The 24,023-nt window shown below is 36.3% G+C and overlaps 1 protein-coding gene across 1 annotated transcript; it reads right to left on the bottom strand.

Annotated features, from left to right (window-relative positions):
* Nucleotides 1-17,205: 17,205 nt before the first annotated feature.
* Nucleotides 17,206-19,226, bottom strand: LOC139901779 (probable serine/threonine-protein kinase PBL11). Its single transcript, XM_071884456.1, has 8 exons — nt 19,193-19,226; nt 18,912-19,094; nt 18,494-18,825; nt 18,243-18,378; nt 18,003-18,148; nt 17,818-17,917; nt 17,677-17,742; nt 17,206-17,567 (listed from the first exon to the last, which is right to left on the bottom strand). Exons 1-8 carry the CDS (start codon nt 19,224-19,226, stop codon nt 17,206-17,208), a joined length of 1,359 nt encoding a protein of 452 aa, XP_071740557.1.
* Between the last annotated feature and the right edge of the window lie 4,797 nt (nt 19,227-24,023).

Genomic DNA, 24,023 nt, shown 5'->3' with positions numbered 1-24,023 from the left:
TTACTATAATATATTTGAAAGAAAGATGGATCTACACAATGAATCAATTCCATCATTAAAAGGAAGTAAAGTCTTCCGAAAAAGACACGCGCTTCTTGATTTAGGTCAAGAAGTTGTCGTCCAGACCAGCTGTAGGTTGACGAAAAATCTAGAAAAGTCATCTCTAAAATCAGCAGGAAATCCACGGACCTCGGCATCAAAAAGGGTCGGCACGTGGTCAGACTTATCCTAACCATGAGAGGATCTGTCTCGTAAAATGGGGAGGGCGCCGTGTAAATTAGCTTGATAAGACTAATGAATCAGACCCCCAGAAAGGATAATCTCCTTAAAAGATTAAAAATCAGCTTTTAAGCCTGATATTACTCAATTCTTGAGATTGACCTTAAAGACTGAGAATTACAAACTCATGGAATTCAATGATATCTAAACTCGAGCTTGAACGAGAAAATATTTTGATCAAATTAAAGTCGATTTGTTTTCTGAAAACCTATTTTCAATGCGTTCATTACCATTGAACGTAAAATCCTAGGAATTCACATGGAATTCATTAGGTCACCTGAACCAATTCGGGTGTCAACCGTAAGAACGGTGGTTGCATAGCATGGTCGAAGACAGGACCTTGTGCCAGATCGAAAAATTATAGGGTGATCTTTACTATTGCTCCTACAAAGGATAGTAATTGCATCCGACACATTTTAGACCATGAACATCTGTATGTCATTAGACATTGCCTTAACAGTTGCTTGTTCAACGCTTTCCTTTACAACTAGACGGTAGTTTACCGAAAGGTAATATACGGAGCAAGTATACTGGACGTGTGCTTTCCTAATACAAGGTTAGCAAGTGGGTGACACAAAACCGCAAGTTTTGAGCTAAAATTTTAAAATCTGAAACCCACAAAACCCACAAAAATATTTTGCAAACACCGGTGAAGGGTTATTCTGGAATACTTATCTAGGGTAAAAGCTAGAATGAATTTTCAAAAGATCAAATGTTTTCATAAAGATCCAATTTCCTTAAAGGATCTAAATTTTTAATAGTCATGTGGGACTGTAAACCACATCGTTACTATCATTGTTTATACCGCCGTATCAAAATCACTGATGTATAAAGTGTGAGAATAAAAAAAGTGATTCGAGTGAAGTGTGATTTAATTTCAAGTTCTGTATTGCTTGAGGACAAGCAACGCTCAAGTGTGGGGATATTTGATAGTGCTTCAAATGAACATATATTTAGGCACAATATCCTTCCAATATGTAAAGCTTTTAGTTGCAATTGTTCTATTTTTATGTAATATTCGTTTAAATAAATAAGTGCGAAGACAAAAGAAGAAAACGACGATTTAAAGACGCAAATGACCAAAAAGCTCAAATGAACAAGATATAATTCAAGTGGTTCCATTTATTGATAAGAAACGTCTAAAAATGACAAGAGTACGAGCCGCGGAACGCAAAGTACATGATATCTACGCGTACGAAAGGACGTTCGAAAATCCGAAACTGAGACATGAACCGAGAATCAACGCGGGAGTCAACGGAGCTAAAATTACAAGTCAACTATGCACAAGAATATAATATAATATATATATATATAATTAATATAAATTATATATATTATATATATATTTAAATAAAATGTCGGCAAACTAGAAAATAAAAGCATATGAGCTTGATCAGAGGGCCATGCGATCGCATGGCTAGAAGGCACAAAATCCATGCAATCGCATGGAGGTCAGAACCTGGCCAAGTGCTATAAAAGGCGACATTTTCAGCGAATTATGGACACCATTTTTTCTTTCTTCCTCTGTAAACTTAATATATATATTATAATTTTAATTTATGTTAATTTTAATAATAAAGTTATGGTTTAGTTGAGTTATTGTAAGAAATATTTTACGGGTTTTAAAGTCGGAACTCTGTCCGGGTAACGCTACGCGATAAATAATCACTGTAAGCTATGTTCTTCCCTTTTAAATTAATGTCTCGTAACTAAGTTATTATTATGCTTATTTGAGCCGAAGTAATCGTGATGTTGGGCTAAATATTGAGACGGAGTTATTGGATTTTGTACCATAATTAAGGTTTGGACAAAAGACCAACACTTGTGAACATTGGACTATTGACTATTAATAGATGGGGGTATTGTCTAATCGAATGACAACTCATTAGAATCTGTCGAACCTATCTTCAAATTAGTTAATCTAATAATTATTAAAATGATCATGTATGTCCTATTTAGTGACGTTTATACGACATCTTTTACGATCATTTAATTAATTATTCGGGTTGGGTAATTGATTATTCATTCTGATTAAGTGGGTAAATTAATATTCATATCTCATTAAAACAGGGGTGGATTACATACAAGGATGATAGGTGTAATTGTTAACAAAGTATTAAAACCTTGGATTACACGCAGTCGATAACCTGGTGTAATTATTAACAAAGTATTAAAACCTTGTTACAGTTCGAATCCCTAATTAGTTGGAATATTTGACTTCAGGAATAAGGTTAATTTGACGAGCATATTATAATTATGACCGATGGACTAATATGGGTAAAACCCAGATAGGTATCAAATAAGCCAGGACAAAGGAAAATTAACCCGGGTAACAATTAATTAAAATTAAAACGTCAAACATCATGATTACGGAAGTTTAAATAAGCATAATACTTTTATTTCATATTTCATCGTACCTTTATTTGCTGTCATTTTAATTACTGCAATTCACTTTATCGCAATTTAAATTCTGTCATTTATATTATTGTCGTTTATCTTTACGCTTAAAATATAAAATTGACAAACCGGTCATTAAACGGTAAAAACCCCCTTTTATAATAATAATAATAATAATAATAATAATAATAATACTATATTACTAATATATATATATATATATATATATATATATATATATATATATATATATATATATATATATATATATATATATATATACACACACACACACACAAATATAATTGTTTAAAAATATAGTGTACGCAATAAGCCGTCTCCCTGTGGAACGAACCGGACTTACTAAAAACTACACTACTCTACGATTAGGTACACTGCCTATAGTGTTGTAGCAAGGTTTAAGTATATCCCATTTATATAAATAAATAAAACTTTTGTAAATTGTATCGTATTTCATAATAAAAATAATAGTATTTCGTACTACACCGCTACACTCATCAGTGAGTAGATTAATAAATAAACTTAAATACTTTCTTTTAATAAATAATAATAATGTTAATAAATGATGATGATGAAGTTAAACAGATCTAAGTTTGTCATTCTGTTTACATATTACTTGAAAATCCATACAACTCCAAATCTTATCTACTCATCATGTAACGACCCTGGTTTTTCCAACGTTATTTATTAATAATTATTATTATTAATACGCTTGATTAAATGAATGTATGTTATTACATTTACATGTTGCTTTAATTGCCCGTACTTGAACTTTAAATGCCCGAAACGTCTTTGTGACACCCGGAACTTGCACGAATAATATTTTAAGATATTATTTACATTCATGATTAATTTTATTAATCATTTTAATTAACTAAAGCTATTAGTTAGTTACTTTGGCTTAAGTTGGACTTTTATTGGATTACTTGCTAACTACTTGCAAACTTGGGCCTTTTAGTGTTAATGGACTTGTGTAAGCCCACCCTACTTATATTATGGATTAGTTAGCCCACTCTTGCAACTTGTAAGTATCATTTAACTTGGAACTAGATGGTTAGCTTAGAATTGGAATCTTGTTGCACTTAATCCCCATGTAAACACACTTATTATCCACCTTTTGTAAGCCTTACACACTAGTGACCAAGGAACTAAAGCCACCCCCCTTTTGAATGGGCTGCTGGCCGTTGCCCTTGGTGTAGGCCAAGGGTGTGATTTCCTTTCCATTTTGCTTACTTACTCTTCACTAGTCTTCATTCCAAAATACACACACACTAGCATTTCAAATTTTCTCTCAAACTTTCTCTAGTTCTTGTAAGTGTATGAACTTTATTTCTCTTCTTTTTCTTCAACCAAAACCGATTTCCAATCCATCCTCATCATCATTCTTTGTTGTTAAATTGTTACTTGTTCTTGTTTAAGGTTGATTACTTGTAAGTTACTAGTTATTATTTACTTACTTACTTGTCTTTATTTACTAAGTTACAAGATCAAACTTTCTAGTTTTGATTCTTCATCTTTATCTTGTTATAACAAGAACATCAAGAACATAATCTATCTAGTTATGTTCTACATATTTTGTTTCAAAAGATTAAAGTTCATAGTTGTATAAACTCATTACTTGTAGTTCTTGAAGTAACTTTAAAGTTACTTCACTTAAAGATCAACTTGGGTTGAATCTTTAAAAGTATGAGCAACTATGAACCATTTTCTTATTTAGTTAGTTTTCTACTTTATTTTGTTTCAAAAGATTTAAAGTTTATAATCTTTATAATTGTTACTTGTGTTCTTGTTTGTTGTATGTTACTAGAATACCACCTTCATGGTTGGTTTAGGCTTATCATTCATTTTCTTTATTTCTTATTGTTAGTTGCTTACTACACATTTGAACAAGGACATGAAACCAACAAGAGCTTACACTTTGGTGCAAGTATCATGGATCCAACACTTGGTTGTGATCTTTCTTAGTGTTCATGAACTTGTTCATAAACTTACATGTAACCTTGGTTCATCAAACACTTACAACACTTGCACTTGAGTTATGATGGACAAACCTTGGTCAAAATGATGTTAACACATCAACGAGTTGTACACTTGAAGCTATACGCATCAAGGATGAGAACCGTGATGAACATCAAGCACCGAGACAACCGGAACTCTCCAAAACCCACTGTTCTGTCCAAAACCTACTGACCTGATGCTTCTGGAACAGACCAGTAGACCTGGGCTGTTCTAACCTTGATTTTTAGATAGAACTTTTCGAGTAGATAACTTTTCATATAGGACTCGTCTTAATCCGAGTTACGGTTTAGGATTTATGGCCCTCCGATCGTTACCATGTCCTTTAACGTTGTGCAGAAATTTCTGACCTACTCGCACTTAGACCGTCGCCACGGTCAAACCAAGACGAGTTTGCTTCTGTAAATTTTACCACACTTAAGGGACTCGTAGACGGAGCCATGACCACTGGTCTCACCTTAATTCAGTAAGGGTAGAGGCTGTGGTGACTGACTGAAGTCAGCCTTTGTTTTAAACGACTTTCATAAATGAGTCTTACTTGTTACCTTTTGTTTAATGATGATTGATGATGACCCTTATGACCTTAATTACGTACTTGTAAACCTTTTGAGACGAATTATTGACTTAGTGCTATTTGACTTAGGTTGAGGACGTTTGGACCGTTACTTGCACACCACTTTCCGACTACTACCTTACCATTACTACTAATCATTGTGAGTTATAGCATTCCCTTTTTACTTTAACTTATTTTGGGAACTGAGAATACATGCGGATTTTATGTTTTACATACTAGGCACGAGTACTTAAACTTTATATATGTGTGGGTTATATAACGGCAGAAACATTCCCTTTAGCTCGGTAACGTTTAATCATTGGTTTTTGAACCGTGAACGCGAATCTTAGATATGGATCCATAGGGTTTGACATCCCCACTCGGGCTAGTAGCGCTAGCATTTAACGAGTGTTTAATACTTCGAGGTTATACGCACTTGCCAAGTGCACTTTAAGGGGGTACATTAAACGTTAAGTTAGTTACCGGGTGCCCACGGTTAAGCATATACTTTTACATACTTTTGAAACGCTCGTTGTAGCACTGAAATCTCGTGGCCTACTTACGTTACTGTTATACTTAAACTATAGCTCACCAACCTTTGTGTTGACCTTTTTAAGCATGTATTTTCTCAGGTGCTTGAAGTCGCTTCCGCTATCTTACTAGTCGTGCTGTAAAACCCGCTGCCTAGAGTTGTTATCGCATGACTACTTATGTTGCATTCAAACTTTTTACTTATGAACTTATGTTATGTAACGACCATTATGGTCACGTACACTTATTTAATGCTTCTACTTAGCGAAGCATACTTTTGATTTGTAAAACAATTGACTTATGTTATGACGTCACTTTTATTTATGAATGTAAACTCTGTTTTGAAAACGCATATAGTACTTAACCTTGTAATGATCCTGTTGTTGATGGTCCGTACATGATGATTTAGTACGGGGCGTCACATTTGGTATCAGAGCATTGGTTGTAGGGAATTAGGATGCATTAGTGAGTCTAAGACCGACCCGAGTAGGATTCACTAATAGGGCTAATCTACAACTTGTTAGTTTACTTGTTTCCGCTGAACTTACTGCATGCTGCTGCTTACTGTTACTGCTATATGCCGTATGCTACTATGTGATTTCACTACTACATGCTATTACTTGCTTTCGATTGCATGCTAGTTTCGTACGATTACTGATATTGCCATGCTACTTATTGTTATACATGATTTAAACTGTTGGCCTATTATTTGCTTGCTTTATGACATACTGACATGGAAAATTTATTTTTCCTTGTTCAGATGTCGGACGTTCCACCTACTGACATCCTGAGCGGCTCAGGCCCCGTTGTTCCGCCCACTGCTGCACCTATTGCTGCTGCTGCTGCTGCCGACATTCCGGCCCCGACACCCACTGGCGACCCCGGCGCCTCTAGTTCTGGAGCTAGCTCTAGTGTGCCTATCCCGGCGTCTTCTTCCAGAACCCTGAGGCAACTGGCTCGCATTGGTGGCATGGAGATCCCCGCGGAGTTCGGGGAAGGACCCTTCCGTAATCACTGGCGCACACCTTGCCGACGCACTGCCGACGGCCGCTTAGCCGTGATTACGCCAGGCCGACACCGACAGATGTTGGCCGCTTTCGGATACGTTGAGCCACCCGCGCCACCACCGCATGATTCAGACGACGGTTCTTCCACCGATGCTTCTTCAGACGACACCTCATCTGACGACTCCAGTGATGAGGAGGATCCCACTGACCGACCGATTCAGGCACCTTCTACCCCGCCGAAGAAGCGGTATCGCTTCGCTGGCATAATTCCTGGTCGTACTGTCACTGACGCTTATGGTCGGCGTCGTAGGATCACTGCTCGTAAATGGCTGGTGCCGTACCCCGCCGACCCACAGATATTACCGTCTCCACCCAGAGCCGGACCATCCACTTCAGCACCACCGGCTCCACCTGCACCGCCAGCACCACCTTCCCCACCATCTTCCTCTAATGAGGAAATGAGGCGGGAGATTGAGATCCTCCAGACTCGAGTTACTGAGCTCGAGGAGCAGTTGACTCATGTTTTGGACATCTTGTACCCACCATCGCCGTAGGACTTTGTACTAGATTCTGTATTGTAATTTCTTTTGTAATTTCATATTTCACTTATGTAATGTACGAACTTATTGTAATGTATGAACCTATTATCATTAATGAATGGAATTTGTGTTGCTTACTTCTTGCGCAAGTGTTCTATTTACGTTATCATCTCATGGTTTTGTGGTACTTATATCTGCTTGCGTTATTTAATCAACATGTGTTGTGCTGTTTTCATGTTGGTTGTTATATAATGTACTATTATTATTTGCATAATGGATTTTGACTTGAGTCAAAATGTTTGTATAGAACATCATGGCCAACGGGAGATCTATCCCCACCGCGGCACAAATTGAGGAAATGATTAACGAGCGAGTCGCTGCTGCACTAGCTGAAAGACAACCCCAAGTTCCACCACCACCGCCTGTCAATCCACCTGTCGTCCGAGATGGGTGTACTTACAAGGAATTTCAAAACTGCAAGCCACACTACTTCAGTGGCACTGAGGGACCCGTCGGTCTCACCAGATGGTTCGAAAAGTTGGAATCGGTATTCAGGGTTAGCAATTGTTCTGAGGCTAACAAAACGAAATTTGCATCTTGCACGCTGTCTGATGGCGCGCTCACATGGTGGAATACCATGGCCCAAGCGAAAGGAATTGATGAGGCGTATGCTACGCCTTGGGAAGAATTTAAATGTGCTATGATCGAGGAATACTGTCCGAGAACCGAGATTTAAAAGATGGAAATCGAATTTATGCAATTGAAAACCGTAGGGAACGACCTTAACAGCTACAACCGTAGGTTTTTGGAATTGGCTCTTATGTGTCCAACCATGGTCACCCCCGAATTTAAGCGTTTGGAGAAATACTTCTCGGGACTTCCTAAGTCCATCAAGGGTAATGTTACCTCATCCAAGCCACCAAGTGTTCCCGAAGCAATGCGCATGGCGCATACTCTCTTGAATCAAATCATCCTTGACGAGCCGGAGAAGGCTAAGTTCGAAACTGTTAGTGGTGAAAAGAGGAAATGGGACAACAACCACAACAACAACAGGGGTAGGAACTATGATCAAAACCCGGCAAAACGACATGAAGGGTTCAGGCAAAACAACAACATACACAACAACAACACCAACCCCAACAACAACAACCGCACCAATCCGAACTACAAAGGAACCTTACCACAATGCAATAGGTGCTACAAGCACCACACTGGGTATTGCAATGTTATCTGTGAGAAGTGCCAACGATCTGGACATGTTGGCAAGGATTGCAAGGTTACCACTTTGAATGTGAAGCCAAACCACAACAACAATGGGCCTAAGAAGTGTTATGAATGTGGAAAGACGGGCCATTTCAGAAACGAGTGTCCTAACAAGCGTAAGGATGGCGGACCACCACGTGCTAGAGCCTTCAATGTTAATGCAAGGGACGCTCGCGACAACCCCGACTTGGTGACAGGTATATTCAAGATCAACAATCTTTTAGCTTCTGTCCTATTTGATACTGGTGCCGATAGGAGCTATGTGTGTAGACATTTTTGTGATAAGTTAGATTGGTCGTTAGTTCCTTTGAAGGAAAGTATGCTTGTCGAGGTCGCCAATGGAAAACTTGAAAAGGTTGACCATATTAGTCGTGGAGCTATTATCAACATAGCTGGTGCAGATTTCGAAATTGATTTGATACCTATCAAACTGGGAAGTTTTGACGTGATCGTCGGTATGGATTGGTTGAGCAAGATAAAGGCCGATGTTATCTGTGGAGATAAAGCACTTCGCATACCACAAGGAGATGGCGAACCACTGGTTATCTATGGAGAGAGATGTACCTCGAAGTTGAACCTCATTAGTTGCGTGAAAGCACAAAAGATTATGAAGAAGGGACGCTTTGCTGTCCTAGCACATGTGAAAGCGGTAGAAACTGAGGTGAAGAACGTGAACGACGTTCGAATTGTGAACGAATTTTCTGATGTCTTCCCAGAGGAATTGCCTGGATTACCACCGCAGAGAGCAGTAGAGTTTCAGATTGACTTAGTGCCAGGAGCTGCACCTGTAGCTCGTGCACCTTATAGACTCGCACCTTCCGAGATGCAAGAATTACAGAGTCAACTACAAGAGCTATTAGATCGAGGGTTTATCCAACCAAGCTTCTCGCCTTGGGGCGCACCTGTGTTGTTTGTAAAGAAGAAGGATGGATCCTTCCGTATGTGTATCGACTACCGTGAACTCAACAAATTGACTATCAAGAATCGATATCCTCTTCCACGAATTGATGATCTTTTTGATCAACTACAAGGATCGAGCGTTTATTCAAAGATCGATTTGCGATCCGGATATCACCAGCTGAGGGTGAAGGAAAGTGACGTGATGAAAACTGCATTCAGGACCCGTTATGGTCATTATGAGTTCCTCGTGATGCCATTCGGTTTGACAAATGCACCTGCCGTGTTCATGGATCTCATGAATTGTGTCTGCAAGCCTTACTTGGATAAGTTTGTTATCGTCTTCATAGATGATATCCTCATCTACTCTAAGAGCGAAGAAGAACATGAGCAACACCTTCGGCTAGTGCTTGAACTCTTAAGACAAGAGCAACTTTACGCCAAATTCTCCAAGTGCGAATTTTGGTTGAAGGAAGTACAGTTTTTGGGCCATGTTGTGAGCGACCAGGGTATCAAAGTTGATCCCGCCAAGATTGAAGCCATCAGCAAGTGGGAGACCCCCACTACTCCAACGCATATTCGCCAATTTCTAGGTCTCGCCGGTTATTATCGAAGGTTTATCGAAGGATTTTCTCTGATTGCGCGTCCTTTGACCGCACTGACTCACAAGGGCAAGAAGTTCATTTGGGAACCCACACACGAATCAGCATTCCAAACTTTGAAGAAGAAGTTAACCTCCGCACCTATCCTATCACTTCCTGAAGGCAGTGACGACTTTGTTGTTTATTGCGATGCATCGAAGAGTGGTTTTGGTTGTGTACTGATGCAACGATCAAAGGTTATTGCCTATGCCTCCCGCCAATTGAAGATTCACGAGCGGAACTACACTACACATGATCTTGAACTTGGAGCCGTTGTCTTTGCACTCAAATTATGGAGACATTATCTGTATGGAACTAAGAGCACTATCTTCACCGACCACAAGAGTCTCCAGCACATCTTTGATCAGAAGCAACTAAATATGAGACAGCGTCGATGGATTGAGACGCTCAACGACTACGATTGTGAACTCCGTTATCACCCTGGCAAGGCTAATGTTGTAGCTGACGCTTTAAGCCGAAAGGAGAGGACGGCACCTCTCCGTGTTAGGGCTCTGAACATCACCATCCATTCGAACCTCAACAACCAGATCAGAGTAGCCCAAGTTGAGGCTCTCAAGGAGGAGAACATATCTCACGAGCATTTGAACATACTTGTCTCTCGATTCGAGGTTAGAGAGTCTGGACTCCGATGTTATGCCGGAAGAATTTGGGTACCTTACTATGGAGATCTACGAAGCCTGATACTTGATGAAGCACACAAATCGAGATATTCGATTCACCCCGGTGCAGGTAAGATGTACCACGACCTTAAAGAACAGTATTGGTGGCCGAATCTTAAGAAGGACGTTGCGACTTATGTTGGTAAGTGTTTGACTTGCTCGAAGGTTAAAGCCGAGCATCAGAGACCTTCTGGGTTACTTCAACAGCCAGAAATCCCACAATGGAAGTGGGAAAGGATCACAATGGATTTCATTACTAAGCTGCCGAAGACGGTGGGCGGATGCGATACTATTTGGGTTATTGTTGACCGCCTCACCAAATCTGCACACTTCCTAGCGATGAAGGAAACTGATACCATGGAAAGACTTGCTCAGCTGTACATCAAAGAGGTTGTATCTCGTCATGGTGTACCTTTATCAATCATCTCCGATCGCGATCCCCGTTTTGCTTCCAGATTTTGGCGTTCTTTGCAAGAAGCCATGGGAACTCGTCTTGACATGAGTACTGCTTATCATCCTCAGACTGACGGGCAAAGTGAACGAACGATTCAGACCTTGGAGGACATGCTGCGTGCATGTGTCATTGATTTTGGAAAGGCCTGGGAAAGGCATTTGCCACTCGCCGAATTCTCGTACAACAACAGTTATCACTCAAGCATTAATGCTGCACCTTTTGAAGCATTGTATGGTCGTAAGTGCCGATCTCCTATTTGTTGGGCCGAAGTAGGCGAAAAGCAAATCACCGGACCCGAGGTAGTTCACGAAACCACGGAGAAGATTGCTCAGATCCAAGCTAGACTTAAGACTGCCCGTGATCGCCAAAAGAGCTATGCCGATCTTAAACGGAAAGACTTTGAATTTAATGTTGGTGATCGTGTAATGTTGAAGGTTGCACCTTGGAAAGGTGTGATCCATTTTGGAAAACGTGGAAAGTTGAACCCACGATACATTGGTCCTTTCGAAATCTTGGAACGTGTTGGACCAGTTGCTTACCGTTTGGATCTACCAGCACAATTGAGCTCAGTTCATCCTACCTTCCATGTGTCAAACTTGAAGAAGTGTCTTGCTGCACCCGAACTCATCATACCTTTGGAAGAACTTACTATTGATGACAAACTCCACTTTGTGGAGGAACCTGTTGAGATTATGGATCGTGAGATCAAAACTTTGAAACGCAACAAGATTCCGATTGTACGAGTACGATGGAATGCCAAACGAGGACCTGAGTTTACTTGGGAACGAGAGGATCAAATGATGCGGAAATATCCTCATCTTTTCCCGACTCCTCCATCTACTTCAGCTTAAATTTCGGGACGAAATTTTCTTTAACAGGTGGGTAATGTAACGACCCTGGTTTTTCCAACGTTATTTATTAATAATTATTATTATTAATACGCTTGATTAAATGAATGTATGTTATTACATTTACATGTTGCTTTAATTGCCCGTACTTGAACTTTAAATGCCCGAAACGTCTTTGTGACACCCGGAACTTGCACGAATAATATTTTAAGATATTATTTACATTCATGATTAATTTTATTAATCATTTTAATTAACTAAAGCTATTAGTTAGTTACTTGGGCTTAAGTTGGACTTTTATTGGATTACTTGCTAACTACTTGCAAACTTGGGCCTTTTAGTGTTAATGGACTTGTGTAAGCCCACCCTACTTATATTATGGATTAGTTAGCCCACTCTTGCAACTTGTAAGTATCATTTAACTTGGAACTAGATGGTTAGCTTAGAATTGGAATCTTGTTGCACTTAATCCCCATGTAAACACACTTATTATCTACCTTTTGTAAGCCTTACACACTAGTGACCAAGGAACTAAAGCCACCCCCCTTTTGAATGGGCTGCTGGCCGTTGCCCTTGGTGTAGGCCAAGGGTGTGATTTCCTTTCCATTTTGCTTACTTACTCTTCACTAGTCTTCATTCCAAAATACACACACACTAGCATTTCAAATTTTCTCTCAAACTTTCTCTAGTTCTTGTAAGTGTATGAACTTTATTTCTCTTCTTTTTCTTCAACCAAAACCGATTTCCAATCCATCTTCATCATCATTCTTTGTTGTTAAATTGTTACTTGTTCTTGTTTAAGGTTGATTACTTGTAAGTTACTAGTTATTATTTACTTACTTACTTGTCTTTATTTACTAAGTTACAAGATCAAACTTTCTAGTTTTGATTCTTCATCTTTATCTTGTTATAACAAGAACATCAAGAACATAATCTATCTAGTTATGTTCTACATATTTTGTTTCAAAAGATTAAAGTTCATAGTTGTATAAACTCATTACTTGTAGTTCTTGAAGTAACTTTAAAGTTACTTCACTTAAAGATCAACTTGGGTTGAATCTTTAAAAGTATGAGCAACTATGAACCATTTTCTTATTTAGTTAGTTTTCTACTTTATTTTGTTTCAAAAGATTTAAAGTTTATAATCTTTATAATTGTTACTTGTGTTCTTGTTTGTTGTATGTTACTAGAATACCACCTTCATGGTTGGTTTAGGCTTATCATTCATTTTCTTTATTTCTTATTGTTAGTTGCTTACTACACATTTGAACAAGGACATGAAACCAACAAGAGCTTACACTTTGGTGCAAGTATCATGGATCCAACACTTGGTTGTGATCTTTCTTAGTGTTCATGAACTTGTTCATAAACTTACATGTAACCTTGGTTCATCAAACACTTACAACACTTGCACTTGAGTTATGATGGACAAACCTTGGTCAAAATGATGTTAACACATCAACGAGTTGTACACTTGAAGCTATACGCATCAAGGATGAGAACCGTGATGAACATCAAGCACCGAGACAACCGGAACTCTCCAAAACCCACTGTTCTGTCCAAAACCTACTGACCTGATGCTTCTGGAACAGACCAGTAGACCTGGGCTGTTCTAACCTTGATTTTTAGATAGAACTTTTCGAGTAGATAACTTTTCATATAGGACTCGTCTTAATCCGAGTTACGGTTTAGGATTTATGGCCCTCCGATCGTTACCATGTCCTTTAACGTTGTGCAGAAATTTCTGACCTACTCGCACTTAGACCGTCGCCACGGTCAAACCAAGACGAGTTTGCTTCTGTAAATTTTACCACACTTAAGGGACTCGTAGACGGAGCCATGACCACTGGTCTCACCTTAATTCAGTAAGGGTAGAGGCTGTGGTGACTGACTGAAGTCAGCCTTTGTTTTAAACGACTTTCATAAATGAGTCTTACTTGTTACCTTTTGTTTAATGATGATTGATGATGACCCTTATGACCTTAATTACGTACTTGTAAACCTTTTGAGACGAATTATTGACTTAGTGCTATTTGACTTAGGTTGAGGACGTTTGGACCGTTACTTGCACACCACTTTCCGACTACTACCTTACCATTACTACTAATCATTGTGAGTTATAGCATTCCCTTTTTACTTTAACTTATTTTGGGAACTGAGAATACATGCGGATTTTATGTTTTACATACTAGGCACGAGTACTTAAACTTTATATATGTGTGGGTTATATAACGGCAGAAACATTCCCTTTAGCTCGGTAACGTTTAATCATTGGTTTTTGAACCGTGAACGCGAATCTTAGATATGGATCCATAGGGTTTGACATCCCCACTCGGGCTAGTAGCGCTAGCATTTAACGAGTGTTTAATACTTCGAGGTTATACGCACTTGCCAAGTGCACTTTAAGGGGGTACATTAAACGTTAAGTTAGTTACCGGGTGCCCACGGTTAAGCATATACTTTTACATACTTTTGAAACGCTCGTTGTAGCACTGAAATCTCGTGGCCTACTTACGTTACTGTTATACTTAAACTATAGCTCACCAACCTTTGTGTTGACCTTTTTAAGCATGTATTTTCTCAGGTGCTTGAAGTCGCTTCCGCTATCTTACTAGTCGTGCTGTAAAACCCGCTGCCTAGAGTTGTTATCGCATGACTACTTATGTTGCATTCAAACTTTTTACTTATGAACTTATGTTATGTAACGACCATTATGGTCACGTACACTTATTTAATGCTTCTACTTAGCGAAGCATACTTTTGATTTGTAAAACAATTGACTTATGTTATGACGTCACTTTTATTTATGAATGTAAACTCTGTTTTGAAAACGCATATAGTACTTAACCTTGTAATGATCCTGTTGTTGATGGTCCGTACATGATGATTTAGTACGGGGCGTCACACATCACAACATAAACCAACCTAAACCCATCTAAACCACATGAAATTATTTACAATACCATTTTATTGGATATATCATAATAATAAACCTTATAAACATGTATAATAATTTATTTACTTTACACCTAATCTATATTGAAATTTTAAATCATCAAATAGATAAATGGACTAGATAGTGAGTTGTACACTTTATGCAATATTTAATTTAATAGTAAAAATCACAAGTAGGTTCTCATGATTTGTTTTAAGTAAATGATCATATCTTACCTTGAGTTTGTTTATAAACTGCATACTATAGAGTAATTGATAAAAAGATTTTTAATTGTACTGAAAATGCTACATTAGTAACCTGATTGATTTACAATTTTGTTTGACGATACTACTAATATTTTTGATCATATATCTTGAAAGTTATTAAGTCATGATTGATACAATATTTGGAATGCGTACTAATGAAATACAACTTTAGTAAAATAGTGTAATGAAGATATATCTACATATGTTAACTTTATTAAAAATGTTATTTCCGTTTGAAAATTTTGTTAATAGATATAAAGAAGTCTTGTAAAACTGAATTATAGCATGTGAAATTTAAGTGGCGTAGTTGAAAGTTAATATTAATGATTAATAAATTTTTTAATTAATAAGATGATGACATGTAAAAGGTAATGAATTCGTTGATCATACATTCATATTTGATTAATAATTAAAGCTCTCTTACTTGCTACAATTAAAGTGAAAAATTAGGTATTTAGGTCTACAAGTTTACAATTATGTTATTATTGGGATGGTTACTTACTCCATGAGCTATATTATTTTATTTATGAATTCTTGTTTTTATTTGATACTTTTTGCTATAAATTGGAGTGTAAATCGATTGATTATAACACACAAAAACGTATAATAAATTTTACTCCAAGTTATCTATATATTACTACATATTATCTATATATATGCTCCGTATTATTTATATATCACTCCATATTATAAGTAAATAATTACTCTGCTCAATTTCAAGTTAAACTTCAAGATTAGTAGTCATATACTATAAACGGGTTATTCACGGGTATTTAAAGCGGGTTTTCAAGTTGGTTAAAATTAAGGAAATACTGAGTATTGTTCGGGAATATTGTTCGTGAATCCAAGGCCAACCATACATTCGTCTACTATCATTACGTCTACGCAATGTACCTACAATATTGAATCTCAATATTGAACAGTGAGTTTATAGATTCCCTTTTTAAATGTTTTAAATATTTTTGGGCTTAGAATACATGCACTCTATTTTATACGCTATGGACACAAGTATTTACTTATTTAATTCTACACTGAGTTTAAACCAAAAATCTCTTAGCTTTGGTAACTAGTTGCTGCCAGTACATAGGATGTGGACTGGTGGGCACGAATAATTGTATATGGATCCATAGGGCTTGACATCCCTGTCCGAGCTAGTAGAGCTAGCATTTTAACGGACGTATGTTATTTGAGTTTACGACACGTTGGTTTGCGTGTATTAAAATGAATAGGGTAGCTATTATTATAGCGTTAAGTTTAGTTACCAGGGCGCTCTGTTATGTAGAATCTATTGATAAACTTTTGATGAAATCTTGTGGTCCATCTTTATATACTTATGACTCGAGCAATTAAACCTATAACTCACCAACGTTCGTGTTGACCTTTTTAGCATGTTTTATTCTCATGTCCCTAGGCTGCTTCCGCTATGATGTGCTTGTTGACTGCATGGAGTCTCGCATGCTTTGTTTAAAGTTTATTGCATTTAAAACAAAACTATGTTGTGTAATAAATAATTTGGCTGTGATGTCAACCTGTATTATTAAAACTTATGTATTTTGGAGATTTGCTTATACTTAAGCACTCACCCACATGTTTATAACTTTCTATGTTTAGAAAGTTTTTTATTTAATGAATACAATATTTTATCAAAATGTAACATATAGAGGTCAAAACCTCACTATGAAATCAATGAATAACGTACCGCGTCAATTGCGATTTTGACGGGTGGTTACACAACCACTCAGCCAAAGGCTCAGTGGTAAATTATGATTGTGTATTACTTGTATAGTCCAAGTAAAACATAATATTTACATCAAAAGCTAGTTGGCGCATAAGGGAGAATAGTTTCTTCAAAACGACGTTCGATCTCATAGAGCTTCTCTAGTCCGCTCCATCTAGTGGGTTCTTTCGAGCTATCCCGTATCCGTCATCTACATACATCATATATATGTATTCCAAACTCTGCAACACTTGTTCTATTGTAGGCCTATCATAAGCTTTGTTTGCAACACATTTTAAGGCAAGTACACTACACTGAAATGCACCGTCGATTGGGTAGTTCTGTTTAAGACGCGGATCCATTGTTTCCGTTAGATTTATTCTACTTGATAGAATTTGACTTGCCCAGTTAACCAAACTATGCTGCTCGTCGGGACTATTGTTACCTATTGCTGGTAGGGCCGTTAACATTTCCAATAGCACCACTCCAAAACCGTATATGTCACTTTTCACAGTATAATAACCTGACACATTAACGATTTTCGTCAACCATAAAATCAAAGGATCGTCTTAACTTTCTTAATATCCATATCCATTACAATATTACAATTAGACCAAATGGGTCTAGCATACATATATTGACTTTTAAACAATGGCCTTTTGCTTTTCTATTTGAAACAATCAATGGTTCTGGTAAAACTATATCAGTCATTGAATTATTAAATATAAAAAAAAAAAAAAAAAAACTTGTCTTTAAATTTTTCAACGACGTACCATTTCTCATATACTCAGGGTCTAAAAGGTGGTGATTAGCAATTACAGTATCAAGACGAGATTTCTCCATCCCAAAATCAATCAGTTTTGCATTTAAATCCTGAAATAACAATGTAAACATGAATACAAAATTACTGAAGTGATTCTATCAAAGCCATAATCATGTGGATCAAAAAGTACTGTACTTGATCTAACAATATATGAGAGCTTTGTACACCACCGCATATAACCGAATCTTTTGAAGAATGCAAATATGCGAGTCCACGGGCTACTCCTATCATTATTTTGAGTCGACTTACCCATGAAAGTGGTTCAGCTATATTGGGGGCATCTGCAACGAATTCAAGTCAGAAAGCTACTTTTAACATTCACATCATATAATTCTTGAGTAATAAAGATATATAATCCAATATTTTATAATTTACCTGCAAATAAAAAGACATCCAAACTTCTGTTATCAATGTACTCGTAAACAAGCAAGTTCTCATTTCCATTATTGCAGTATCCCAAGAGACTAACAATATTTGGATGATTTAGCTGTCCTAACAAACGTATTTCTGCCTGAATTCATCGTATATAATATATAATATATCATATAATATAATATGAAATATATATGAAAGGTATTTCTGCCTTGATTGTAAGTAGTATAGGTTGTAAATTTACTAATACGTACCAGACATTGATCATATCGCTGAGAGTTTATTATACAGTGCCTTTTAACAACAACAGCAATTCCGTTACCACAAGTTGAATGCGAAAGAGACTTTTCGTCGATCCAGCCCAAGAACGCGTCTCCAAAATATCCCTTACCCAAGAGCAAATCTTGACTGAAATTTTTTGTACTGATTTTCAAATCCGAAAACTTAAATTGTTTCAAGATTGGATCAGTAAGTTTAAAATCTGCAGGAACATGTTCGGCATCCACAATTGTATTGTTTATTGTCGTTTCAGAAGCAATTCTACTACTTCTCTTTATATCATTTGGTACCTTTGAAGCACTATTAGCTGAAATAAATGAAAACAGACACATTATATAATCTGTAGTTCGATTCGACCCAACCTAAGAACACCTATCCAAAATATTCCCTTACCCAAGAGCAAATCCTGATTGAAATTTCGTGTACCAGAAAACTTAAATTGTTTCAAGATTGGATTAATAATTTTAAAATCTGCAAGAATTTCTTTGACATCTAAAATCATATTGTTGACTGTCGTTTCAGTAGCAATTCTAGTACTTTTCTTTATATCATTCAGTACCTTTGAAGCACTGTTAGCTGAAATAAATGAACACCTAAATATTATATTGTTGATCATCTAAAATTCATTTTAGGCAGTTGTGATTTACTGGAAAACAAGGGTAATCAAGTTATACTTAATAACGGATCAGGAGAATATGGAGTACACATCGGTAATGTAGTGACCCGAACTTTTCCATGTTTATATATATTAATTGAGATTGATATTTACATGATTAAATGTTTCCAACATGTTAAGCAATCAAACTTGTTAAGACTTGATTAATTGAAATATGTTTCATATAGACAATTGACCACCCAAGTTGACCGGTGATTCACGAACGTTAAAACTTGTAAAAACTATATGATGACATATATATGGATATATATATAGTTAACATGATACTATGATAAGTAAACATATCATTAAGTATATTAACAATGAACTACATATGTAAAAACAAGACTACTAACTTAATGATTTTGAAACGAGACATATATGTAACGTTTATCGTTGTAACGACATTTAATGTATATATATCATATTAAGAGATATTCGTACATCATAATATCATGATAATATAATAATTTAAAATCTCTTTTGATATTATAAACATTGGGTTAACAACATTTAACAAGATCGTTAACCTAAAGGTTTCAAAACAACATTTACATGTAACGACTAACGATGACTTAACGACTCAGTTAAAATGTATATACATGTAGTGTTTTAATATGTATTCATACACTTTTGAAAGACTTCAAGACACTTATCAAAATACTTCTACTTAACAAAAATGCTTACAATTACATCCTCGTTCAGTTTCATCAACAATTCTACTCGTATGCACCCGTATTCGTACTCGTACAATACACAGCTTTTAGATGTATGTACTATTGGTATATACACTCCAATGATCAGCTCTTAGCAGCCCATGTGAGTCACCTAACACATGTGGGAACCATCATTTGGCAACTAGCATGAAATATCTCATAAAATTACAAAAATATGAGTAATCATTCATGACTTATTTACATGAAAACAAAATTGCATATCCTTTATATCTAATCCATACACCAACGACCAAAAACACCTACAAACACTTTCATTCTTCAATTTTCTTCATCTAATTGATCTCTCTCAAGTTCTATCTTCAAGTTCTAAGTGTTCTTCATAAATTTCAAAAGTTCTAGTTTCATAAAATCAAGAATACTTTCAAGATTGCTAGCTCACTTCCAATCTTGTAAGGTGATCATCCAACCTCAAGAAATCTTTGTTTCTTACAGTAGGTTATCATTCTAATACAAGGTAATAATCATATTCAAACTTTGGTTCAATTTCTATAACTATAACAATCTTATTTCAAGTGATGATCTTACTTGAACTTGTTTTCGTGTCATGATTTTGCTTCAAGAACTTTGAGCCATCCAAGGATCCATTGAAGCTAGATCCATTTTTCTCTTTTCCAGTAGGTTCATCCAAGGAACTTAAGGTAGTAATGATGTTCATAACATCATTCGATTCATACATATAAAGCTATCTTATTCGAAGGTTTAAACTTGTAATCACTAGAACATAGTTTAGTTAATTCTAAACTTGTTCGCAAACAAAAGTTAATCCTTCTAACTTGACTTTTAAAATCAACTAAACACATGTTCTATATCTATATGATATGCTAACTTAATGATTTAAAACCTGGAAACACGAAAAACACCGTAAAACCGGATTTACGCCGTCGTAGTAACACCGCGGGCTGTTTTGGGTTAGTTAATTAAAAACTATGATAAACTTTGATTTAAAAGTTGTTATTCTGAGAAAATGATTTTTATTATGAACATGAAACTATATCCAAAAATTATGGTTAAACTCAAAGTGGAAGTATGTTTTCTAAAATGGTCATCTAGACGTCGTTCTTTCGACTGAAATGACTACCTTTACAAAAACGACTTGTAACTTATTTTTCCGACTATAAACCTATACTTTTTCTGTTTAGATTCATAAAATAGAGTTCAATATGAAACCATAGCAATTTGATTCACTCAAAACGGATTTAAAATGAAGAAGTTATGGGTAAAACAAGATTGGATAATTTTTCTCATTTTAGCTACGTGAAAATTGGTAACAAATCTATTCCAACCATAACTTAATCAACTTGTATTGTATATTATGTAATCTTGAGATACCATAGACACGTATACAATGTTTCGACCTATCATGTCGACACATCTATATATATTTCGGAACAACCATAGACACTCTATATGTGAATGTTGGAGTTAGCTATACAGGGTTGAGGTTGATTCCAAAATATATATAGTTTGAGTTGTGATCAATACTGAGATACGTATACACTGGGTCGTGGATTGATTCAAGATAATATTTATCGATTTATTTCTGTACATCTAATTGTGGACAACTAGTTGTAGGTTACTAACGAGGACAGCTGACTTAATAAACTTAAAACATCAAAATATATTAAAAGTGTTGTAAATATATTTTGAACATACTTTGATATATATGTATATATTGTTATAGGTTCGTGAATCAACCAGTGGCCAAGTCTTACTTCCCGACGAAGTAAAAATCTGTGAAAGTGAGTTATAGTCCCACTTTTAAAATCTAATATTTTTGGGATGAGAATACATGCAGGTTTTATAAATGATTTACAAAATAGACACAAGTACGTGAAACTACATTCTATGGTTGAATTATCGAAATCGAATATGCCCCTTTTTATTAAGTCTGGTAATCTAAGAATTAGGGAACAGACACCCTAATTGACGCGAATCCTAAAGATAGATCTATTGGGCCTAACAAACCCCATCCAAAGTACCGGATGCTTTAGTACTTCGAAATTTATATCATATCCGAAGGGTGTCCCGGAATGATGGGGATATTCTTATATATGCATCTTGTTATTGTCGGTTACCAGGTGTTCACCATATGAATGATTTTTATCTCTATGTATGGGATGTGTATTGAAATATGAAATCTTGTGGTCTATTGTTACGATTTGATATATATAGGTTAAACCTATAACTCACCAACATTTTTGTTGACGTTTTAAGCATGTTTATTCTCAGGTGATTATTAAGAGCTTCCGCTGTCGCATACTTAAATAAGGACAAGATTTGGAGTCCATGCTTGTATGATATTGTGTAAAAACTGCATTCAAGAAACTTATTTTGTTGTAACATATTTGTATTGTAAACCATTATGTAATGGTCGTGTGTAAACAGGATATTTTAGATTATCATTATTTGATAATCTACGTAAAGCTTTTTAAACCTTTATTGATGAAATAAAGGTTATGGTTTGTTTAAAAATGAATGCAGTCTTTGAAAAACATCTCATATAGAGGTCAAAACCTCGCAACGAAATCAATTAATATGGAACGTTTTTAATCAATAAGAACGGGACATTTCAGTTGGTATCAGAGCGTTGGTCTTAGAGAACCAGAAAATTTGCATTAGTGTGTCTTATCGAGTTTGTTAGGATGCATTAGTGAGTCTGGACTTCGACCGTGTTTTCTTTAAAAATGATTGCTTAACATTTTTGTTGGAAACTATATATTTTTAACATATGAATATTATGTGATATATTAATCTCTTAACGTGTTTGATATTATGTGATAGATGTCTACCTCTAGAACAAGTCCCATTGACTCACCTAATAATAATGAAGAGTCAAATGTAAATTGGAATGATTTGTGGACTGATTCACAAGTTCCCGAAGAGGAACCGGAAGAAGAGTCGGAACCGGAAGAAGAATCGGAACCGGAAGAAGAATCGGAACCGGATGAAGAAATAGAACCGGTGGGGGAAATAATAAAACGGTTAAGTAAAAGAAAATCCTCAACCAACCGACCAAAGTTAATTATGGTCAATGGTGTTTCCGCCAAGGAAGCAAAATATTGGGAGGATTACCAATTCTCCGATGAATCGGATTCCGACGAGAATTCCGATGATGTTATAGAAATTACCCCAACTGAATTTAAAAAGGCAAAAGAAAATAATAAGGGAAAGGGCATAAAAATAGAGAAATCTAATTCCAACCCCGATGAACTTTATATGTATCGTCAACCGCCGAAGTCCTTAAGTTGTAACAATGACCCGGGAACCTCTAAACCACCAGGTTTTTCTAAACCAATGTGGACAACGACGGCTCGTATTAGGGGAACATCATATATCCCTAGAAACTTGGCAAAACGAACCAAAACCGAAGAAGAAGAAACGAGCGAGTCGGAATAAGATAGTTGTATTCGTGTGGTGTAATATATGGAATATAGTGTTCTTATGCTTTATGATATATGTAAAAATTGCTTGGATTAATAAGTATTTTTTTTATGAATCTAACTCTTGTCTATTTTACAGTTTAAAAACACAAAATGGATAGACAACCCAATATTTTAAGAGACCTACCCGGAGACATGATTGATGAAATCTTGTCTAGAGTCGGCCAGAATTCTTCGGCACAACTATTTAAGGCGAGATCAGTTTGTAAGACATTCGAAGAACGTTCCAAGAATGTCTTGGTTTATAAGAGACTTTCGTTTGAAAGATGGGGGATATCACATTGGGAAACCCATAAGTTACGATGTGTTTACTTTGACGCATATATTGCGGGGAACCCAAATGCTATTTTACGCAACGGGTTAAGAAATTATTTTGACTCAATATATCCGAATATTGGACTTCGTGATTTAGAAAAAGCGGCTAACATGCAACATAAAGAAGCATGTTATGCTTACGGATTAGTAATGTTCGCTTCTCACCAAAGAGAGAACAAGAACATCGGGCTACAACTATTAAACAAAACGTTTCCACAAGTGACGGAGTCGGTAATTGGGGTAAGAAATGAGGTTTTTAGATTATTACGGGACTGTTGGACATTACGTAACCCTCGTCCCTTTGATGACGTTACAACACGCTGTCTTATCAACGGCCATAACGGTTATGTTGCACAAG

This window comes from Rutidosis leptorrhynchoides, chromosome 3 (genome assembly GCF_046630445.1).
Source record: "Rutidosis leptorrhynchoides isolate AG116_Rl617_1_P2 chromosome 3, CSIRO_AGI_Rlap_v1, whole genome shotgun sequence".
Taxonomy (NCBI): domain Eukaryota; kingdom Viridiplantae; phylum Streptophyta; class Magnoliopsida; order Asterales; family Asteraceae; genus Rutidosis; species Rutidosis leptorrhynchoides.
The sequence above is the reverse complement of the archived record's forward strand: the minus strand, read 5'-3'. Positions and strand labels throughout refer to the sequence as shown.